Source organism: Corapipo altera, unplaced genomic scaffold, assembly GCF_003945725.1.
Source record: "Corapipo altera isolate COAL_440 unplaced genomic scaffold, ASM394572v1 183, whole genome shotgun sequence".
Taxonomy (NCBI): Eukaryota; Metazoa; Chordata; class Aves; order Passeriformes; family Pipridae; genus Corapipo; species Corapipo altera.
The window spans coordinates 397,105-420,562 of record NW_020885026.1 but is presented as its reverse complement, the minus strand read 5'-3'; the positions used below and the strand labels follow the sequence as shown (position 1 = coordinate 420,562).

The 23,458-nt window shown below is 45.3% G+C and overlaps 1 protein-coding gene across 8 annotated transcripts in view; it reads left to right on the top strand.

The window, feature by feature from the left end:
- The window catches only part of AGAP1 (ArfGAP with GTPase domain, ankyrin repeat and PH domain 1), a 289,097-nt gene that overhangs the window by 187,883 nt on the left and 77,756 nt on the right, over positions 1-23,458 (top strand). For all 8 annotated transcript variants that reach the window (XM_027668081.1, XM_027668082.1, XM_027668088.1 and 5 more), the window contains one exon: positions 15,585-15,746. In XM_027668081.1, coding sequence (XP_027523882.1) covers positions 15,585-15,746 — 162 coding nt within the window. The remainder of the gene's footprint in view (positions 1-15,584; positions 15,747-23,458) is intronic.

The window sequence follows — 23,458 nt, the reverse complement described above, 5'->3', positions numbered from 1 at the left end:
CTGATTGTGTCTCTGGGTTTTTAAGCAGCTCTGAACAGCTTTTCAGTGCCACCTTATGAGAACAGAGGGGTTAAAGTCACCATTGCCTTGTTTCTGAGTGGCATTAGCTATCCAAGTCCTAGTTACTGAAGCACGTGCATTTCTGGAGCTGTAAACATGTGGGCAGCACCTTCAGGAGAGTGACACCTGCATTAAAATAGTCCAGATTTTGGCTAAGAATTTTCTAAAGCAAGCAGGCTTGATTGGAGCCTCGCTGAAAGGCAGAGATGCTGTAAAATCAATTAAATGCTTCAGCCCTGTTCTTCTGTGTGTCCACCCAGCTCTCCCGCTCCTCTGGAGCAGGGCAGGCAGCACTGCCCTGCTTGGGTGCTGAACTGCTTTCCCAGTTAAGGCTGTATATTTTCTTTCCTGAGCTGCTTTGTCATTTTAATCCAGCCCAATTCTGCCTCCCTTCTGAAAGGTTAGGCCAAAGTTTGCACCTTTTTTTTTTTGCACCCTTCTTTTCTCCTGTAGGTTCTCAGAGGCAGGCTGGGCAGTGTTGGGTGCTGGCTCTGGCAGCAGAGCAGGCAGAGGGTGCAGTGAGCAGTGCTGTGCAGGCAGGGGAGCAGTGCTGCCCCCGTGCCAGAGGGAGCAGTGAGGCTGCAGCAGAGAAAAGCCTTCAAAATGCAGAATTCACTGAATTCCCACAAGCAGTGTGGAAACAGAATGTCAGAAAGTAGAAACAGTACCTAAATTCCTGCCTTTTCCCAGCCCCTTCTTTTGGTAATGCTGTGTTTGCTGGACTTGTCTTTTACCCCTACTGCTGAGCTGGAGCTGGTTCCCAATCCCTGGTGAAGGGAACCTTTTCTCCTCCCCAGCTCTGCACTCCCACGGATGTGCAGTGCCTTCTTCTGACTTGACACTCGTGGCTCAGGAGAGACAACAGCTAGAATTACCTAGGAAATATTTACTTTCAAATTGCAGGTGACTGGAGGGTACTTGTGAGTAACCTGGCTGGAATAATTTCTTGCAGACGTTCCAATACTAAAAAAAAAAAAAAAAAAGAAAGAAAAAAATTTTTAAAAATATTGCTTTATAAATAAGAGGGAAAGTTGGACTAACAATGAGTTTTAGGCAACTAAGGGTCAGCAGAATCAGAAGTATTATGATAAAGCTGCTGCAGAACCTCAAGAATAATTGATTGCTCTCAGTGTATCATCTTTGGATAAGCTCAGAAATGTCCTTTATGTTGGCAAGTTGACGCATGAAAAACCCTTTTTAATTTCAGGGGTTTTTTTCTCCATTAAAAGATTTTTGAATTTTAGTCATAAAAAGCTAATACTGTGAAAGCAGCAGGTACAGTGAGAAGCTAAGCATCTTTTGGAATTCAAATGCCAATGTACTGGAGGATATCCTGCTTATTGTCACATGGTTTTATTGTAGACAAAATAACATATTGGGATTCAATTTTTCTCTGCACCTTTTTTTCACATTAAATTAATACTTTGTGTGGCTCCGGAGAACTTTTCAAAGTCTTCCAAACCAGACCTTTGGTTTCCTGGGGCTTCTGTCTTTCAAGCAGCTGTGAACATCTCCTAATTAGATAAATTACTTTGTAGTGGGCAGAGCCACAAAACAGGAGGTGCTGGTTAAATTAAAGGGGAAAAATAGAAAAATCCATTCTCTGAAATGGAATGCCCCACTGCTTTATGACTATTACTGTGGTAAGGTTTTACATTTAAGTACCTGAGGTTTAAAATTAAATGTCTAATATAATTTGGCGCTGGTAACGTGAAGCCTGTGACTGCCCTTGGAGAAAATCCTGACAGCTTAGTTTGGTGCTTAAATTGCTGTCTCTGGCTGGTGAGTGGCTCGTGAGGCTGGATCAGTATTTAGCTGAATCCCACCTGCTGTTCAGCATCATTTGCAATGCAGCAACATATTTGCCTCAGAAACTCCCGAAATTTCCAAAGGCTGTTCCAGCAGCACATGAAAAATTAATTCTTTTTGCTTTTTTCTTCCCCCTGTACTCTTGTAAGTACTTGACAGAAGTAATTTTAGCAGCGGGAGAGAATAAAAACTGGGGGCAGTAAATCCCTGTCCAGGAACCTCTTGTGTGGATTCTTTATGGACCCAGAATTGATCTACGTGTCAGATCCTGATGTAGTTTCAACTGTTTATCACCCTAATGGTGTTAGAGAGACCATGAGCATCAACTTATAATCCTCCATGAAAGAAATTGGTGTTTGCAGTCAATGAAGGAGCAGCTCAGCTTTATTGATAGATTTAGAACAATTACTGCTGCTCCAGCTATTGGCTGAGAGGTTTTCCTGGATCCTGCTGGAAGCCTGCCATGTTTTGTCTTTGATAAAGCTTTTCCTTGATGGATTTTTTTTAGTCCACAGAGAATTATCTGTAGTTACTCATTGCTGGGGAACAGGAGGGTTGCCTGGTCTCATCTGTGACCTGTTCGGGCGTTGAAGTTTGTTTCAACAATGTGCATCCCATGATTCCTCCTCTGCAAATTCAGCTCTTATTTCCATAAAATCACAGAATTGTTAAGGTTGGAAAAGCCCTCCCGGCCCATGGGGTCCCCTCTGTGCCTGATCCCTGCCTTGTCACCCAGCCCAGAGCACTGAGTGCCACTTCCAGTCATTCCTTGGACACCTCCAGGGGTGGGGACTCCACCACCTCCCTGGGCAGCCCATGCCAAGGCCTGACCACCCTTTCCAGGAATAAATTCCTCCTGATGTCCAACCTGAGCCTCCCCTGGCACACTGCAGTAGAATCATGGACAGCCACTGTTGTCTGTTCTGCACTTCACAGTTTGTGCATCTCTAAAGAGCTTGTGAGACAGACCCTCAAACTTGCCATCAGAGCTTTTTTTTGGTGACAGAAACCACAAAAATGAGTTTCGTGAGACTTCACTCACAGAAGACCGAGGATGTTATTTCCTACCTGGGGATGAAGCAGCAGCTTGTTCATTCTCCTTTTAAATGTCAGGTTTTATGGATTGGCTTCCAAGGCTGTGTCCTGAGAGTACGAGAGGGAAGGATTCCTTCCTTAAAGACCCGATATTGAGCTGTTCTGGCAGAGCTCTGCAAACACCACTTTGCATGGGACAGGGATTTCTCTCCTACAGACTTGTAAATTGTCATTTGAATTCTAGCATGATGTAAAATTCTGCAATAAATCAAATATCTGTTTAAATATCATCCACTTAGGCTTTATCACTGTACAATTGCTTGTACGGGCCATTTGAGCTCAGCTGTAATTTATGGAAGTTGTAATACCTGGTGTCTTTTGGGTTTCTAACAGTTTGGTGCTCGGGTTTATTGATGTAAAATTGAGTTCTCACTGTGCCGTGGGATGTGAGAGGTCATTGGAGTGTTGATATTAATGCAGACCTTGCAACTTGCCTTACTTGTCTGATCCTAAGCCCTTGGAACGATTAAATGATGGAACCTTCTGCTGTGCTTTGGAAAAGAAAACAGTTCAGCTTGAATCTGACATCAGAAGAGTGAACCATTTAGAGTTGTTGTAGTTTCAAATTGTTGACTAGGATCAATTATGTAATTTCAAATAGATTATCGAATTTCAGAATTATTTGTGTTCAGTGTATACAGATGGTTTAGGTCAGAAGAGCTTTTTCTTCCTTTTTAAGTCAGGAAATCAAGATTGAAAAGCAAATATAAAGTCATTTTCACCTTTTCTTTTCCCTAGCTGCTCTAGGGTTTCCTGCAGTTCCTAATATTTAATATAGTAAAATTCACCGTGTATAAGACAGTGTATGTGCATGTTGTTTACACTGCCATTAAAATAGGAAGGGAAAGGGAACATTCATCCACTTTTCATGCCCTTTTGTGATCAACAGACAAATTGCTTCTGGCAAATAGTTCCAGAGGGAAACTTTGTCAGTTCAGCTGGGGAAACTCTGCTAACAACAACTTATTATTGCCTTTGCTTTGTCAACATACCTTGAGGAAACTCGGGTTATAGAGCACCACTTTTTAGCAATTTCTGGAATTGCTAAATTCCCTTTCAGCATGAGGTTGTGTACTGAGGAGCTCTCAGGATTAAAATTTAGTTGACATCCTTGGCAAGCTCTGACCCGAAATAGCCCAGTCAACTAGAAATATTTAAAAATTCCGTGAAGCAATGTCCAAGGAATAAGAAACTTATTTTCTCAGATTTGCCGATCCCGCAGGATTTTAGGTTTCAGATTTATTTTAATTTAGGCAGGGAAGGGGTGGTTTGGCAGCCTGTGGCTCCCCAAAATAACATAAGGCAAGCAGGGCAGAGGAATGGTGATAAGTGCTGGGAAAAAGGTTTCAGGACAAGTGGAAATGGCCTCAAATTGTGCCAGAGGAGATTTAGATTGGATATTGGGGGAAATTTCTCCACTGAAGGGGTGGTCAGGCATTGGAAGGGGCTGCCTGGGAGGTGGTGGAGTCCCCATCCCTGGAGGTGTTCCAAAACCTGGGGATGTGGCACCTGGGGACGTGGTCAGTGCTGGGTTAAGGGTTGGACCCAGTGATCTTGGAGGTCTTTCCCAACCAGAATTATTCTCTGAATGATTTCTGTGCCTTCCTCCTGAGCATTCGGGCTGTGGCTGCAACTCAGAGAACACCAAGCTGGGGATGAGCTGCTGGTCCTCCTGGACCTTGTGTCCAGCAGAGGAGGGAGGTAAAGGAATGGCAGATCTGAAAGCAGTTCTGTGTTTCTGTGTCCGTGGTGGATGAGGAGAGGGCTCTGAGGAAGCTCTGAGGTTTAAGCTGTCGTGGTGTTGGTTTAAGGAGGACCTTGGGTCTGTGGGCATTTCTGCCCAGCTTTGCTGAGTTGTAACTACTTCTGTATTTATCCAGTGCTGCTGTTGACATCCTGAGCCACATTCTGTGGATTTTGACAATTCTCCATTCTTTCTGCTCTCCCTCTTCCCCTGATTAAAATACAAGGAATTGTTGCATTCAGCAAGTCAGTCCTGTGCTTGGTTCCCAAATGCAAGAAACGTGAGTTTGCATCCTCAGATAATTTCACGTTGGCAACCTGATGCTCATCTTCATGTTGTTCACAGCCCGAAGTGCCAAATGTCTGTCAGTAAATTATTTCTGTGACTAACTTAACTTTTTGAGTGGAACTATAAAGCTTTGGTGTTTCCCAGTGTTTACTTATGGATGCTTAAATACATAATTTGCACTTAGCTTTGCTTAAGATTTGCACTGAAGTAGGGATGCAAATGGCATGTTCCTTGTGATAGGGGAAAAAAAAGATGATTTCTTTTTTGTGATGTTGATTAATCTGACTTGATTGTCAAGCAATGTTCAGTAAATAAGTGCTTTTTCTGCCTGTAGCTGGACCTGGTTGTCACACTTCTGTTATCTCCACTCAGGAGAAGGGAAGGGAAAAAAACCTCAAAGCAGAGCAATTTACTTTTATTTTTGGAGCATAAACTTTACCTTGCCAGGGCAGTGAGGAGAAAAATGGTGTCTTCATCAGCTCTTTAAGCTCATGGCCGGGAGACACTGTCCAAAAGTCAGGACTTCTCAAGTAAGGAAGGTGGAACCCTTAATGTCAGGTTTAATACTGATGATTGTACCCCTGGACAGGGAAGTTCTTTATCAGGGAGGCAATCCTGAAATCTCTTTTGTATTTAAAAGAGAGTTTAATCTTCCCAAGGTTTTTATTTCTATGTTTATAGTTTAAAGTTGCTTTAATCTGAAATGTTTGGAGTAATTGCAAGGAAATAAGTGCATGAGCCGAATTCACACAAAATCCTGCAAGAGTTTATGGGCTTTGAAAAATTGAGTCGTGTTTGGAGAGAGGAGTATAAATCAAGAGACTCATTCTCAAGTAAGCATAGAGGAAGGACATAATGCTGCAAGAGCAGAATGTGACACTTTATGAACTACTCTGATACAAATAATGTGGCTTAAGAATCTCATAAGCCCAGTGCATTCCGTATTTAAGGGCTCTGTAAGGAAGACTTAAAGGAGGGAAAAGAGTAAGAAGTGTACTGATTCCCAAATCAGTGCACTTTTAATTTTTATCTCAATTTAAATAATCTAATTTTATATAATAATATAAATTCTAAATTTACGTGAAGTTTAGCAGTGTTTTAAACACAACATTGAGAAAGTAAAGCATTTATGTATAACCACCATGGGAACAGTTCCTGATTTCAGGATTTTTCTCTTTGTACATCCGCACTTTGGAAGTTCAGATAGGTGCTTGCAATAATTACATTTCTTGTTAAATGTGCAGTGCTTTGTTCTGCAGGATCTGGATGAAGTGTGTGCAAGAAATGCACGCGATGCTTTTATTTCTTCTCCGGTTTGATGAAGTTTCTGTTCCAATTAAGAACAGGGCAGGTGTCTCATCAGGCACAGCTCTTGGCAGGCTCGGATTCTTTCCAGTCCAGATCACAGAGCGAGGGGTCCAGGGATGTTGTGTATTCCTTACCTATGGAATCCAACACTTCAAAGCTGCTCCACAGTGTCTGCGGTTCAGGAGTGAAAGGAGCCTCTGTGTTCAATCCGAGCCGCGGCTCGGCCACAACCTGCTGATTGTTGGGGGACAGCTGGAGCGCAGAGACCCGGCCTTCCCCAGGTGGGGCAGCAGCTCCTTTCAAGTCTCCAGGCCCTTCATTTGTCACAGTTGATCTCATCCCTCCATTCAGCCTTGGCTGTGCCACCCACGGGCCGGGTCGATGAGGAGGATCCAGTTTATGAGGGGCTTTTCTGCCGCCTGGGTTTTGTGAGGGCAAAGGGAGGGCCCGGGCTTTGGGTGTCTGAGCCCTCAGAAGAGCTGGCAGGAGCCAGAAAGAGGCTTGATTAAATTGGAAAATTAAAAAGAAAGTTTGGTGATGACATTTATGCCATCTGACACCTATAAAGGGCAGCAAACACAGAGCTTCCTGTTTTAAAGGCTTCACTTTTCGGCTCTAGGCTTCTGCAATAGGAAAAGGTTTGATTTTGCCTTTGATTAAGAGTGTTCTTGGTGTTGCTTCCGTTATTTCTTTTCCCTTCTGACACTGGTGCTCGTGGCACACATTGCCAGGAAAGCCTTAGCTTTTTCCTGCCTAGCATGGTGCAATTAGCAGCCAATTTGCTATACAGCGATTATTCAGCCTTAATTGGAAAATGTTAATAGTGAAAGTCTCTTGATTTTTTTTTTTTTTTTTTTTTTTTTTTTTACTCCAAAACACTGATATTAGGGCTTGTCACTGCAGTCTGGTGGACTGACAGTGGAGAGTTTCCTAACCTCTTCTCAATTACCGAGTGGGTTTGATGCTTGAAGTTATCCACAGGTTATACAGACTGAAGGTTAAAGTACAGGAGTAGAGACGAGACGTCTTTCTGGCTCTGAGCATCTCTTTGAAGAGAGTCAGTTCTTCCTCTCTGTCTTACTTTGCCTATCTTGAAACACAAGGTAAATATTTTAGTAGGAAGTGATTCAGTAAGCCATGGGGTCATTATTTTCCAAGTGCCTCGAGACCTCAAGGCTCTGTTTCAGAGCACAGTGTTGTTAAATGAGGGTTTTTAATGCAATTAGGAGACAATGCTGAGGGTTAGATCAGGGTGGAGCTGTGCCCCTCTCTGTGTAATTGAGGTGAATTTATTATGCACATTGTTTTGTCCAAGGATGTAAAATAGGATTTGTCACACACAGTTGTGTGCGCTTGACCACAGCGCAGCTTGTTCATCCCAGGTGTGTTCTGGTGTGCTCCAGGTGTCTGTTTGCTCACACACCAATTGGTGGCAGTGCAGGGTGACACCAGTAAGAATCACATCCTCTCCACAGAGCTGATGCTGCCCAGTGAAAACCTTCTGCCAGAAGGATTGGAGGCTTGCCTTGTGCATCCTTGTAGATCTGCTCAGCAGGAGCCATGAAGTGGAGTTTGCCTTGGGATGTGGTGGCATCCTGCAGCATCCCAAGCTCACATCTCCTTCTGGTTTGTTGTCCTTATGTGTTCGAACAACTTGTCAGGTTTGATCTTTCCACAGGGCACGTTCACATGCAGCGCAAAGGAGAGGGATGCAAAGGTGGAACGGGGGATAAGATAAATTAGAAGCTGTGCCCACTCAGGGAGTGGTTTATGTCATCTCTGCTCCTGACCTAAACCTGATGTAGGCAAGATGTGCAGAGGAGGGATGAACACCTCATTCCCAATTCCTGTTCTGAGGTTGCAGGTCCTGTAAAATACGGTCTTTGCTTTGCTTGTCACCATCTTGGCAGCACAGGAGGGTCGCTTAGGAATAGAGGTGTCCTCTCCTTGTGTAATTTTCTCCTGGATACAAGGAGCTTGCTCAATAAGGGGGCTTTGAAAGGGAGTTAACGGGGCATGGTTGCTTCTTTTCTTGCTGGCAGTCCTTCGAGTTCCAGGGAACAGGATGCTGCTTCTCCAGCACTGTAATGTGTTATTCCTTAGGAGGTAAAATGTGCTTTTGTGGGGGTTTTTTAAACACTACATTGCATTTTTGCTTTCATGCTTCCTTTGTGATGGCCAAACATTGTGTGTGGGTAGGGAATGAGCTAGAGATAACTTTGTCTTAATGAGGGTCTTACTATCTCCAGAATTATTTTGAAGCCTTCCAGTATCTGTGCCTGACCATTATGAGGCTGACTTTCTCTCCCTAGCCTGTGGGTGATGTCCCTCACTTGTCACAGAGTGATGAGGCTGTGGGGAGGGAGTGCTGCTGTCAACCCAGACATGCCTCGAGGTGAGGTGCAATGCCAGACCCTCCAAAAGCAGGGAGATCCCTGTTTGGTTTTTTTGGGTTTTTTTTTTTTTGGTCAGGAAGGAAGCTTTGTTTTCCTTCTTTAATTGAAATTGCTCTAAGAGGGAAGGAGGCAGTGGCTTGGGCGTGCAGGGGGGCTCTCTGAGGCTGACAGGGCAGCTCTGTGATTTACGGCTGGAAAGACGGGAGATGCCGAGGAAAGAGAGTGCTCCCGAGGCTCTTTGATCTCCATCCCCCAGTTCTGCTCAGAGCTTCCTTTAATTTGGCTCCGTGCAGCAGGTTCATTTAAGCCCTCGGTGGCTTGAGTGTCCAAGCTGAGCTCAGCTCAACGATGGCCGATGCACCTGGTTCCTGCCCAAGGTGTGAGCTCCGTGTGCTTGACAAATACATGCCTTTTTTCTTTATCCTGGAGGCTGTAATCTCGTGCCACCCCTTCCCCCCCCGCTCCTGAGTGTTTGTTACATCCGCAGACTTGTGCCAAGCTGCAGGTCTGTCAGGATTTTAATGTCAGTCCTGTACATCCGTGCCTGGCTCCAGCCTTCCGCAGTCATTGTGCGATTGCAGCATCCCTTTAACTTCGGTTTGAGGCAGAGGAGGAAGATAAAGAACTTGATAGAACATTTATGGTAATAGCTGTAAAGGGAAGCTGTAGAGCAGTGGATTTCACAGCCAGAAAAATCTCAGCTCGGGGAAATGGGTCTGAAATACAACTACAGATGGTTTTCGTCTCTTGCTTCCCCTGTTTAAATAAAAGGATTGCTTTTCTCACCTTTATTTAAAACACATGTGTAGAAGATGAAAGTGTCCAGCTATTTTTTTATTATTCAGTCCACCAGCTACCGACATCTTTGCCTTATTTCATTTCAGCACTAATGGCATAGTGAAAGTTCTGAAACACCCTCTTTGGATCCAGCCTTCCTTGGGTCGCAGCAAAGATTCCTGCTGCAGGCAGAGCTGTTGCTGTTGTTTTCGTCATCAGCACTTTCTTTCTCCTCTTGAACCTGGTGCTATTAATTGTGTTGCTGCTTCTGCTCTTTAATTGATCCCATTCACCGCTCCCGCTTTTGTAACGTCTGACTTCTTGTCACTTCGGCAAATCAAAAACCCAAATTAATCAATCTCCAGCCACTTGAGAATAAGGCCATGTTGGGGAGCTGGGCTTGACAAAAAAGTCTAATTTCACTTTGAAAGCCTGTTGGAAAATTTTAACAAGAAGATGCAAGAAAAATGTAAACCAGATCAAGCTCGACTTTGGTCTGCGGAGAATAGCGTCACCTGTTGAGTGTGTTTCAAGTTTTTGTAAATAGGTGATTTGACAAAAATATGAAATAAATCAAAAGACACGAAGATAGAAGGGGTCAGAATATCCTTGGTTCCGCTGCAGATGGTTACACAGGAGAGAGGGTTGTGTCTGTGTGAGAGAGAATAGGAACGGTGGGCCAACGACGACGCTCCGCTCTTGGACTTTTGTATCCCAGCCTTTGTGCTGTGCTATTCCCGTACCTTACATGTTGTCTCTTTTCCTGCTTTTTGCACCCCCAGCTCCTTTACTCTGGCCTGGGGTGCTCATACTGGCTTATTATCCCTTGTTTCCTTGGCCTGCTTGGTTCCAGTGCTGGCATCTTCTGCAGCACTGCTGGGCAGGTGCTGCAGGTGGGGAAGGGGAAATGGCTTCGAGTCATATCTGGGATGGACTTGGTGCAGATAATTGGGAATTTGGGATGCACAGTAGTTGTTATTCTGTGCCAGGGCACGAAGGAAGCACAAGCCGGGTTTGGGTGGGGTGTCAGACAGGTGAGGGTTGGGATTGTTCAACCTGGAGAAGAGGAGGCTCCGGGGAGACCTTAGAGCATCTTCCAATGCCTAAGGAGGATCCAGGAGAGCCAGAAGGGGATATTGGACAAGGGCCTGGAGTGACAGGACAAGGAGGAATGGCTTTACACTGCCAGAGGGCAGGGTAAGATGGGACAGAATTCTTCCCTGTGAGGGTGGGGAGGCCCTGGCACAGGTTGCCCAGAGAAGCTGTGGCTGCCCCTGGATCCCTGGAAGTGTCCAAGGCCAGGTTGGATGGGGCTTGGAGCAACCTGGGCTGGTGGAAGGTGTCCCTGCCCATGGCAGGGTGGAATGACATGAACTTTGAGGTCCCTTCCAAACCAAACCAAACCATTCTGTGATTCTATGATGATTCTGTGACTTTCTTAATCTTTTCAAATCCAGGACTCTGGCAGTGTCCTTAGGGAGCACGAATGGAGTTGTCTTTGAGATCCTCCCTTCTGCCTCTCCTTTCTTGTGCTGCAGTTTGTCCCACTTGAAGGGAATTTTTCGTATGGCCATAATTAGAAGGTGGATCTTGGAGAGAGGCAGACATGGGACTTGCTCTCTGTAGTAAAAGCTGCGTTGCCTGTTTGTTTTGTAATTTCTAGCAGATGAGAGCTGGATTTGCACAAACCGAATCTCTGTCTTGTCCCAGGTGTCATATGCACTTGTAGAGAAAAGTCACCACGTGAACAAGAGGGTGGTGGGGTTCTGTATATCCCATCTCTTCGTAGCTTAAGGGCTTTGGTCACAAAGTGTCACTTGTTGCTCCTGGATGTGGAGTGCATATGGATTTCCCATCCCTGGAAGTGCCCAAGGCCATGTTGGAGGGGGCTTGGAGCAACCTGGGCTGCTGGGAGGTGTCCCTGCTCATGGCAGGGGGTGGGACTGGATGAGCTTTGAAGTCCTTCCAGCACAAATGATTCTGTGATTCTGTGACATGGCTCATGTCATCTCTCCCTTGCAGCTGAGGGAGTTAGTGACTGTGTTGGGAAGGAGAGGAGGGCAGGCAAGGGAGGAAGGCTCCCTGCCTACTGGGAGAGGGCATGGACCTGTCTAGCTCTCTCCTGTAGGTCACAGACAGCAGCAGATGTGGGCTGAAACACGAGGATGCTCTGTTTTGGAGGAGAAGATGTTTTTCAGGGAGGTGTTATTGCACATCACTTCAAAACACGGCCCAGCAGTTGCAGAACCGAGGATGTGCCGGTCAGGACAACCCCAGCTCTGTGGCAAGGGGAGAGTTTTGTCCTTAATGTCGTATAATAGAGCTCTGCACCCTGCAAATGATGACCATCATCAAGGGAAGCTGTGCCCGTACAGTCCATCAAAAGCCTCAGAGCTAATGATGGGCTGGGCAGATAATCGGGGGAGAGTTAATTGTAAGGTTCGATATGGCATCTTGTCAGCAGAGATAAGTTGTCACGTTTTCCACTTGAGCTGAAACTAAATGATTGTAAAATAAGTTATGAGTGTCCTTGGGCCTGTCTGCCAGAATGATGGCTAAGAATACATTCCTGGCCCATCAGTCTCAAGCAGCCCGCTTGATATTTATGCGAGCTGAATGTTATTTTATTCCCCCTCTAGTCATGCTTGTCAGCCTCCCGAGTGAAAAGTGAAACTGCTGCTTTGACTCATACTTCAAGTATTGAAGCTCGGAGAGGCTGCAGATTGTTATTATTATTACTAGTATTATATATTTTTTCGGGTGTGTGTTGAACATTGATGCCCGATTGGGAAGAACTAATGGCTGACATTGAACGTGCGGGATGGCTGGAAAACAGCCCATCCCAGCCCAGTGAAACGCAGCTTATGAGTTCCAGTGCCTCTGTCAAAGCTGGTTGAGATGGGGAGTAATGAGGCGCTTGCTTTTTTAATTTGCCATGCCTTTTCCTTGCCTTTTTTTTTTTCCCTTCTTTCCCCCCCCCCCCCATATTTAATAGTGCCGGCAGTGGCCGTCTGTTCTCAGGCGTGGTAATTGATACCAAATAAAATGCATTATTTGTATTCAGTCAGGAGGATGAAATTGCATTCAGCGGGCTGAAGCCTGAACTCATTTACAGTTTCCCGAAGCCCGGGCTTTCAGGAGCCCTCTTTTCAATTTGAAGAATCCCTTGTCAGGCAAGAGAAGGAGTGGGAAATGGGAGAGCGCAGCGTGTGAGCCCCAGCGCCTTTTGATTGCTCATATTTTAAACCAGGGGAATGTTAAATAACTCCCATCTTCAAAAGGTGGTCTGGGGAGCCGGGGATCCGGGGCAGGAGGGCACCAGCAGTGTGGGCTCAGCACCGTTTAGGATCTGCTGGCCGAGGGGCAGGGAGAGCGCCGGGCTCTCACTTCGGAGCCCTTGGACCCAAGGACGGCAGGTTGTTACCTGGAGAGGGCTGTGGGTGAGGAGGATTCACCAGAGGAGGTCACTTCTTCAGCTCTGGTACGGCCCTCGCTCCTCAGGGCTCACGAACAGGTTTTGTTGGGGTAATTCATGGGCTCGGAATTAGACGGAGCCACGGGGAGCGTATGGACCTACTGTCACCTTTGTAAACAGAATGTGTTCTGTGGGTTTGTGTCAGGTTTGTGGCTTCTTCAGTGTTTTATGGGTCCAGGGCATCGTGGTTGATGCTGCAGTTGCATGAGGTGATGAACGCAGATGGGTTTAATTCTTTCTAAAGTGAAAGATGAGAATGAGGGGGGGAAGTGAAGCATTTTAAATCATAGGATCACAGAATGGCCTGGGTTGGAAGGGACCTTAAAGCTCATCTTGTTCCCCACCCCCTGCCATGGGCAGGGATACCTTCCACTAGCCCAGGTTGCTCCAAGCCCCGTCCAACGTGGCCTTGGACACTCCCAGGGCTGGGGCAGCCACAGCTTCTCTGGCACCCTGTGCCAGGGCCTCAGCACCGATGAAGACATCGATTAGCACTGGTCCCAGTACGGGTGCCCAAGGACAGCACTGATCACTGACATCCATCAGGACTCTGAGAAACTGTTTTAGATGTGAGCAAACCTTCCTGGCTGGTGTGCTCTGCTGTCTCTCCATGATGTTTAGGTATTTTCCGGATTTTCACAAGCAGATGGAAATCCGTGAGATGCCTTTTGGTGCCACAGCCAGGTCCCTTTCTCACCAGTCTTGACTCAACACAGGAATTTTCACATAATTACTGCAAAGAAGGGGGTTTTGTGGGAGGAGGTTTCTCCTCCTTTTCAAGTGTCAACATAGGAAACCTTCAGAATCAAACTGGAGGTCAGTATTTAGGATACAAGTAACACCCAGTTGCATCCATGGTCGTGCTGGCATCCTCTTCTGCATCAGCTCTTCCTTCAGTGTCAGGGAGCCAAAGGGATCCGTGTCCCCTTGGCCAGGAATATATGGAGCACTTTTGTGGGTTCTCATCAGGGTTTGCATTGGCATGGAGACAACAAACCCTCCAGGAGAACCACTGTCACCATTTATGGGTCAAATCCTTAGAATCTCCTATACAGATATACAGTAAATGCATTCCCATGATTCCCTTCTGGGGTTAAATACCTGAGGACTGGTTTCAATCTGGTGGATGTAGGGAAAAGAATAAATATCCTTAATAAAAGGATTAATGTTTGATTTGGTCTCTCTTGCCAGGCAATTAGCTACATAATTTATCCCCCACTAATAACTTACAGCACAACTGTGCTTGGGGGGTAATTAGTAAATAAACTTTATTATGAGAGAGAAAATAAAATCCAAACAAGTTGTTTTTTATGAAATAGGCAGCTGTGTGGGAATTTAACTGTACAAAAAAAAAATAACCAAAAGCTGCTTTTTAAATAATCTTTGTCTTGATATTTTTCTGATATATTAATTAATCTTAAGTGAAATGCTGATAGCGCACATAAGCTTTATATTAAGGATTTTTGTTCTTTTCCATGATTCTGAAACCAATCATCAAGTATTTAACCCCAAAAGGCAGCCATGGGAGTGTATTTACTGAACATCTGTATAGGAGATTTTAAGGATTTGACCTATAAATGCAGTCCTGGAATTGCACTGAAGTGCAATACAGTACTTAAACAAGGTTCTGAAAATGGCTTCACTTTCCATAATAGCAAACACTTTCCTTAAAGTGTAGGTTTTATGTGAAGTTTTATAATTAAAATCACAACCAGACCAGTAATTAAACAAAAATCATGTTACCAACCTTGAGGGAAAATCCTGGATTAAGGTTGCTTGAGTATTTACTGTGTCAAAGGACCCAGTTGGAGAAATTTCAAGTACATCTAAATTTCCTAAATTTGAGTTAAATTTGGCTGTTTGTTTTGTGATTGCAAACAAGAACTAGTCAAAGAGAAGCTGTTGGTGTATGACCAACCCTTCCATGGGCCAGGGAAGAGACTGTGGGTCTCTGCTCATGAGAGGGGGGTGTCATCTCCCTTTAATTTTGATTTGGTTGAGTGACCTAATGGGTGGGCGAGGGGAGAAAATGACTCTCATTAAGTCTTAAAATGGTTGGATGTTGGGCTACCAGAGCTAATACAGCAGGAAACTGAACACACTAAAGATGGGATTATTTTCTTTGCTTGGCAGCAGGTAGGAATTGACCCTTTATTGCAGTTGTCACTGTACCAGGTGCACGTTGGTCACCTTGTTTGCCATCACCTCCTTTTCGGTGTGTCTGATACTGATGACAGTAGGTACATCCAGAGGATGTTGGGGCACCTCTGGTCCGTTATGTATTAAAATGTTCAGGTGTTAATTTGAGGATCAGGAAGATTTAGTGAGGAGCAATTGGAAGGAATAAAGAGCTTTCCCGTTGTTTTTGTGCGTTCCTGCTGGGCTCCTTCAAAAATCAATACCGAGTCCTGTCGATGGAGTAGGACTTGAATCAGCACTTCAGCCACGTCGCTTTTTTTGTACCGTTTTGAGCAAATAATGGATGTTGTTGGGAGCCTTTGGAAGTCACTGAGCTCAAGAACAGAGCTGCTGGCAGACACCAAGGGCTCGTACCTCGGACTGTAGCAATCATTCATGTAAATTACGCAGTGGTTTTAGTTCCCTCTCCTTGTCTTCCCCCACCCCACTGCAGATACGGGCCTAGGAGACTCTGTGTGTTCCAGCCCCAGCATATCCAGTACGACGAGCCCCAAGCTGGACCCCCCCCCTTCCCCTCACGCCAACAGAAAGAAGCACCGGCGGAAGAAAAGCACAAGCAACTTCAAAGCTGACGGGATCTCGGGCACAGCTGAGGGTAAGTCTGCTCCCTGGGGCAGGGCTCCACTCCCAGAACACCATGGCAAGGGCTGCTGGTCACTCAGCTCCACCGTCGGCTCCCGTTCCAGAGGGTGAAAGGGAATTGTGCTGCAGTGGAGAAGTTAAAGGCTGAGCTTTTAATGATGGAGCTGAATCATCTGAGGCATCACGATGGTGAATTCACCCGCCTGAAACGTGTTTGGAGAGGGCTTTTGTAATAAATAAGAGTCCCCAAGTTAAAGTGGAGCATCATTAGGTATAAAGGCAAGGAAGAGGCAAACTTGGAAGGTTAACAAGGAAGAAAAATTCGGGTTCGCTCCGTAGATCGCGTTAGAACTTGTGTATTTTTTCAGTATTATTAAATCTTGTGTTATCACATCTCCTAAGGCACATCCTGAGCTCTAGAATCACCAACACTTCTGATGCCTCTTATTGTTTGAATATTCAGCTGCTCATGGAAAGCTTGTGTTATTTGAGGATAAAAGGGAAAAGGGGAGAGTTTAAATGTTTGGGTTCTTTTTTTTTTCAGAGCCAGAAAGCAAAAGGCAAAAAGAACTTCTTTTTTTCCCTTAGTTTAGCTTACTGTTTCCAATGTGAACACTGCTCTAGCTGTTCAATGCCCTTCTGAAGGGGTAACAATGTGTACAGGAGCCAGGTATGATATAAAACATGCTTGTAGCTTTAGAAAAGAAGAAAAGAAACATGCCAGGATTCAACCCAAAAGAGCTCCAGAAAAAAAGGATGAACAAGGGTAGTTGGAAGGCTCAGAAACTGGGGAGTCAACACATAAGGAGAGATGAAAAACGGAGACAATGGAATAACATTGTGGGAAAAGGGGAGTGTTGAGTAAGAAAAAGATGTGGTTGTAAGCATGGGAGAGTAAAAAACAGCTAATTCAGTATCAAAGAGGGTTGGAACAAGTTCTGAAAAAAAGATGACAATTGCAGACAGCTGAAGAGACATTAAAAATAGATGTGATAATAGTATACAACTGAGAAAGGGCATGTTAACTACTACTTAGTCATCCTTATTTTCCATTTATTTAATTTCTCAATTGCACTTCTCTCACATCCGGAATTTATTTCCCCAGCTATCTATACAAATCCTTTTTTTAAAAAGCCATCAGCTTTTTTTCATAACAGCCCCTGTTGTGTTCTCTTTCCAGTCATTTAACTATCTTTGCTGTTAGTTTCCCCCTAGTTTATGGCCTGAAGCCAAATTTTAGTTCAACCTTTCATTTTTAATTTGCTTTTTTTTTTTTTTTCAAACAAGCCCTTTTACACTACTTATTTTCATACCTCAATGGCAAGTTACAGAGGGGATTTTTCAGTGCAATCACCATTGGTCCAAGACTATTTTGTTGAAGTCAATGTGAATCAAGACCAGCTGGATATCAAGAGCCTTTGAAAACCTCTTTCTGAGTAGTTAATGGGTGTATGTTTTCTTTCTCCTGGGGAGATTATTTTCACAAGTCACTGGAGCTGGAGCCTGTGTGGTCCTGGGCTGTAGGGGGGGATGTCCCTGTTCTCGTTGGAGTGGGCAGTACATCCCTCATCCTCCTCTGTTTGCCCTTCCTCTTCTCCTTGTCTTCCAGCATCACACCATGTTAGTCTGAAATCCTTTTGCAATAACTCAACAAAATGGTCCCCTCTCATATGAGTGGGATAAATGTGCTTCCAGAAGGGCTGACAGGCAGCAACTAAGACAGACATAGGGAGCCTTGAAAGTGGTAGAATCTTTTAGGTTGGAAAAGCCCTCTAATTGTTCCCCCAGTGATACCAGGTCACTAAACCATGTCCCCAGATGTCACATCTGCAGGTCTTTTAAATCCCTCCAGGGATGGGGACTCCACCCTGGGCAGTCCTTTCCAATGGTGACCACCCTTTCCAGCAAGAAATTCCTCCTGATGTCCAACCTGACCCTCCCCTGGCACAGCCTGAGGCCGTTCCCTCTCCTCCTGTCCCTTGTTCCCTGGGAGCAGAGCCCGACCCCTCCCCCGGCTCCCCCCTCCTGTCAGGGGGTTGTGGAACCAGAAGGCCCCCCCTGAGCCTCCTTTGCTCCAGGCTGAGCCCCCCCAGCTCCCTGAGCTGCTCCTGCTGCTCCAGCCCCTTCCCAGCTCTGTTCCCTTCTCTGGATGTGCTCCAACAGTGAGTGCCAGCACTTGCTTGTACAGTCTTTGTAGCTCTGCATGAGCCCATCAGCTTCCTCTGACCTGCCTCCTCTCCACATGTCTCCTGAGATGAGCACTCTGTGGTGTTTGGGGCCTGCAGTTGTGTCTTGGGTGGGCTGCAGTGGTTGTTAAGTTCTTTATTTTTGTGACATCTCCTTTCAAACACAGCCCAGCGAAAAGCAGCGGTTTGGCCACGAGAACACGTGGTGTTCTGGGCATCCTTCAGCACACAGCTCATCTTTGTGGTCCTTGAGTGCTCAGCAAGGCTGGGAGGAGGTGGCTGACAGCGAGGACAGCCTGTCAGCGGGGGCTGAGGGAGGAGGCAATGAGCCGTGCTCGAGCTCCTGTCCTTTCAGGAGAAGGGCATCTCACAAAGAGTGATGGTGGCTGTAGATTCCCAGTAAGTAACAAGACTCACAAAGCCTGAGGGTTGCTCTCTCCAAACCCTGGCGTGTGGGCATGCAGCCTTTGTGTTTTCTGGGACTTGTGTTGGTGCAAGCCAGAATCACAGAGCCACTGAGGTTGGAAAAGCCCTCTAAGATCCTCGAGTCCACTGTTAACCCAGCCCTGCCAGGGCCACCACTGACCCGTGACCCTGGGAAGGTACATTTGGTATGTTTGTGGTTGTCCAGACACTGTTCATGTCCCTGAGCTTGCTGTGATGTTGTGTGATGGGAACTCCAGTCCTGGGACAAACTGTGTCAGAAGCCAGTCTGCTGCTGGTGGGGTGTGTCCCACATGGTTCAGGCTGTTACGGGTTTTTCTCCAAGTAGTTGAATGGAGCTGTGTCAGGGGAGGCTTAGGCTGGATCTCAGGAAAAGGTTCTTCCCCCAGAGGGTGGTTGGCACTGAACAGGCTCCCCAGGGTCACAGCCCCAAGGCTGCCAGAGCTCCAGGAGCATTTGGACAACACCCTCAGGGACAGAATGGGATTGTTGAGGTGTCCTGGGCAGGGCCAGGGTTTGGACTGGCTGGTCCTTGTGAGTCCTTTCCAGCTCAGGATATTCTATGATTTTCACATCTGTCTTGTACTTCAAAGCAGTTTTCAGTTCAGTAGTTCAGCCTTTCCTCAGGAAAAGGCTGATGTCCTTGTTCCCCAGCGTGCAGCTGCAAATCTGTCCAGTGACCTAAAAGATTCCCTTTTGGATTTTTCTTCCCCCACACTTGCCGTGAGCATAGATTTAAACCCTCAAGGAGGGTTTGAAGAGCACAAAATCCAAATTAAGCAGTCAAAGATGTTCTGGGAGATGCACGTTTTACCTTTGCAACTTTGATCAAGTGCTTGAGATGCAGCAGGTGACTTGCTGAAAATGGGCTACAGGAGCCCGTGGTGATAATCGTGGGAGATCCATGTCTTCCTTCCTTCTGGAAATGCTGAGCTCGGCGCTCAGAGGAGGAGGATCCTCCTGCAGTCGCTGTTCTCAGGTGGGTACAATGGATCAGAGTCAAGTGATGGGGGTAATTCTAGATTTTATGTCGCCTTCCTTTGGCTCCGGACACGTTTCAAGTGTCAGCTTTCAAACAGGAATTCTGGGTTCCTTCATTTTTGTCTGTACCAAAGCTGAGGTGTTCAATGAGGTTTAAATCTGGTCTTCAGCAAACTCGAGCATTTTTACTGCACTTTGCAGTCTTTTTTTCTCCTCCTTGAACGTGCCTGCTTTGATCATTGACCTCTGCCCAAGTATTCAGATATCACGATGATGGACACTGAGCTCAGGGTGATTCACCAATTCCAAGGACTGATGCTCATCCCTTTTATGCCCTTCCATAAAGGTCATGCTGATTCTTCTTTCTCCACACTATCTGCACATGCACAGCCCTCTCTTTCTGGGATGGATTCTTTCATCTCACTTGGTTTGTCTTTCTACAGGTTTCCTTAGACAATGGTCACAGCAACAAAAATACTAAAGCAACTGTGCTGCAGTTGGATGAAAATTAAAATTCAGTTCCTATATTGGAAAATCAGATTCTTGTGAAATTTTCTTTTCCAGCGCAGTGAAACCCGGGGAGAAGTTTTTTAGTTCTCTGTACAGAACTTGTCACTGAAAAAAGTCCCTCGGTGTTTTTGAGGGTAACAGCAGGAATGCTTACATTAGGCAAGGTGCCAGCAACCAGCAGGTTTTTTTCCCACCATGCTGCCTAAACTTGCTCGGAGCAGGATTAGACAGTGCTGTGTTTCAAAGAGGAATAGCTGCTCAGAGCCTGATCTGTTTTGGTACCCTTGTGCTGCTGCAGTTACTGGAACAGCCAGTGATAATAGGAAGGATTTTCAGCTTGAAAACAAGTAGAAAAATTGAAAAGCTTTCTTGGAAATACTCTTCACAGAAAGACCTTTCCCAGTGTTTATTTTTCTTACTCTTATTAGTTTTAAAGCTTCATAGCCAGCTTCAACCTGCCTTCCCTCCATCCACCACTGAGATTTTAGGAGCTGCAGAAAGCCCAAGGTGTGTCTGTCTTTTGCTGTTGGGATCATCTGTGCCCTGCAAGCCTTCCACTGACTAAGAGCTCTGGCCCATGGGGCCAGTGTTGCTGTGGGGCCAGCCTGGCCACATCCAGGTGGGTGGGAACATCCCCTCCTTCCCTCAGGGAGACCACAGAATCCCAGAATGGTTTGGGCTGGGAGGGACCTTAAAGCTCATCTTGTTCCATGGGCAGGGACACCTTCCACTAGCCCAGCGTGCTCCAAGCCCTGTCCAACCTGGCCTTGGACACTTCCAGGGATGGGGCAGCCACAGCTTCTCTGGGCAACCTGTGCCAGGGCCTGCCCACCCTCCCATGGAGGGATTTCTGTCCTCTCAGCATCGTGGGTAGAACACCCCCAGCTCCCTGTTCCCAGGCATGCAGGTGGAACTGGGAGGCAGGGCTTGGTGGCAGAGTAGTAAATGTCATCAGCAACTTTCCAAACTCCATGCTTTCTCTGAAATCCGTGTTCTTCTTCATCACTTGTTTCTAAAGAACTTTTGAAGGACCTTTTATGTTTCTTTTTAGAACTGTTTTCTTAACACAAAGGTGTTTTTCTCTGCCCCTTGTGAAGTATTTGCCTTTCCTGGTGCTTTGCTGCTCTGTGCAGTCTCTCCCCAACTCCAGGTTTACTTTCAGCTAAGGACGAACCCCAGTTTACTGAGAAATCCTATTTTTTTTGTATTTTCCTGGGGCGAACTGGTAAAGGTATTTAAAAACCTCTTGTTCTTCACACCCATGTTTTGTAAAGCTGAAGCTGTTCTGCTGTTCCCAGTCTCAGGGAGCACTGAAGATGAGCTCTGATTAAGTGTGAAATTAGAATATGTTCGTTTGTTTTCTGTGGGTGGAAGAACGGGGTTTAGTCACAATTCTCATTTTAGCAGTAAGCAAAAGCATCCCTGCTTTCATCTGGTTTGCCACTGTGTCCTTTCCAACCCTCCCAAAACCAGAAGGACAACATGAATTAGAAAATGCAGTTAGTTCTCTCTGTAACAGAAGAATTTGGCAATTTTAAATGAATTAATCAGAAGCACTATAACTGATCACTGAAATGCAGCATGGAAAAGCCTCTGTGCATTTTCCCTGCAGCCTCTCACCCTCAGCTTTCCTGAGCATCCTGGTGATTTACCTGCTGCCATTGTATCCTGAAGTGATTTAAACATTCTTGGCTCCATGCACGGTCTCCTCCACACAATTTTAACACACATTTCCTTAGGTGCAGTGTAGTAAGTGCTGTGGCCAGACTGAACTAAAAAAACTCCATTTCTCTAAGCATGTGTTAAAAAAAAAAAAAAAAAGGGTTAATTGGGATTTTTGGAAATTTAATGGAAACACTTCAAAGAGCAAAAGTATTTTGGGAGAGGAGAGTCTTCCTTTGACAGATGGACTTGACATTGTTAATGTTAATACTTATTTATAATAAGCTGAATTAAGCACCGTGATGAAGGAGATTTTTACTTGCTGCTCTTATTATATATATTTAATTTTTTTGGCTTTTTATGGTCTGTCAGAAGCCTCCTGACATTGTCAGAGGACAGCATGTTCACAAACCTTCCCAGCACAAAAAGTCCCAGCATTGTCACACCCTTTTCTCTGCAAGGAAGATGCGAAATGTAATATCTTGACCTGCAGCAAGGGCAAAACTACTCAGCTTTTAAAGAGTTTGTAACCTTTGGAATCGACTCTACTGCATGTCAGGATCCTTGTGTGGATTGTGTTGCTTGAAGTTATGCCCAGAACTAAGCTGCCACCAAAACTTCCTCAAATAAAAGCTGTTTCCAGTCCTTTGGAGGATAATTAAGTGTAGGCTGTGGTGGTAAAGGCAAACAGGTGCTGCCCATGTAGGAGCACCACAGAAATTATCCCTGGTGATCTTGTCATTCCAATTATTTTAACTAGTCCTTGTAAATCAGCTATCAATAATTACAGCCTGCCAGGTAGTGGGGTTGGGGTACAGCAGGAACACAAAGTCTGGAGATGAGTCAGGAGGGGAAAACAGTCATTCCTTTAATTATATCCCTGCCCATTTGTTTTGCAGTTGTACTCTCCTTAAATTGGTAAGAGAGATCTTAAGCTTTTCCCCTCTAAAAAAATTAAATACATATATAAAATTAAAACCCCCGAATGCAGCCCCATGTCATACAGAAGAGGAGTATATTCCTGTATTTCCGTGCATGTTGGGATGGATGGTTTAGTGAGAACAGGTTTTGTTTCCATTTCTGGTGTCTTTACGTGTCTGAATTTGTAGAAAGTAAATGTTCCATAGTTTTAAAAAATATTCAGTGTATCAAGTGAGACTGATACAAAACTACCATTTAGGCTGAAACGTCGAATGAAGAAAAGCAGCATTTATTTGGAGCTGGAAGGTTGGCAGGATAAGCAGAATACTTGGGGTTGAGGGTTTTTTAATAGGTTTGTGATTCATTTAGGGTTACTGCTGAATTCTCTTCATATGGATTTGGTTGTGTCATTCTTGTAGTCCTGCTGTGCATGAAACACATTTTGCTAAATTTCATACTGGACACAAAAAAACCCTTAACTGACTAAACCCGGAGTTTAACGAGCTTACTTTTAGTGAGATTTTGGGAGTGTGGTTTGATAAGTACGCCCTGATTTTGTGGATATCTTAGAAGAGTTATAAGCCTTCCCTGATCTAGCTGTAGCTGCTTTTAGGTAAAAATTTCTTTAAAAAAAAAAAAAGGACAAAACAAAACACGTGTTAGCGTTTAGTTGGCATTAAAAATGAGCAAAATACCTTGCTGTATTTTTTTCTGTCTGCAAAAGAACTTAAAAAACCCCAACCAACAACATGTGCCTGTATTTGTTGTCTGTAATACCAGATGCTTGTTTGAGGGAGGTTATCACCTATTCCCTGTCAAAACACTCTTTGGCTGTAATTCCACTCATCATCTGTGACTCCGTTCGCTGCCTCGTAGGAGACTGAGCCCCGGCCGATGGCTGTGAGAAACAGGAGGGCAGAAATTAATAAAATGCAGCCCCAACCTTCAGAGCCTGACTTTCAACCAAGGCATAAAGGTCACTGGTTGGGAATCCTTCAGCCTCGGCCGGCACAGCCTGCCC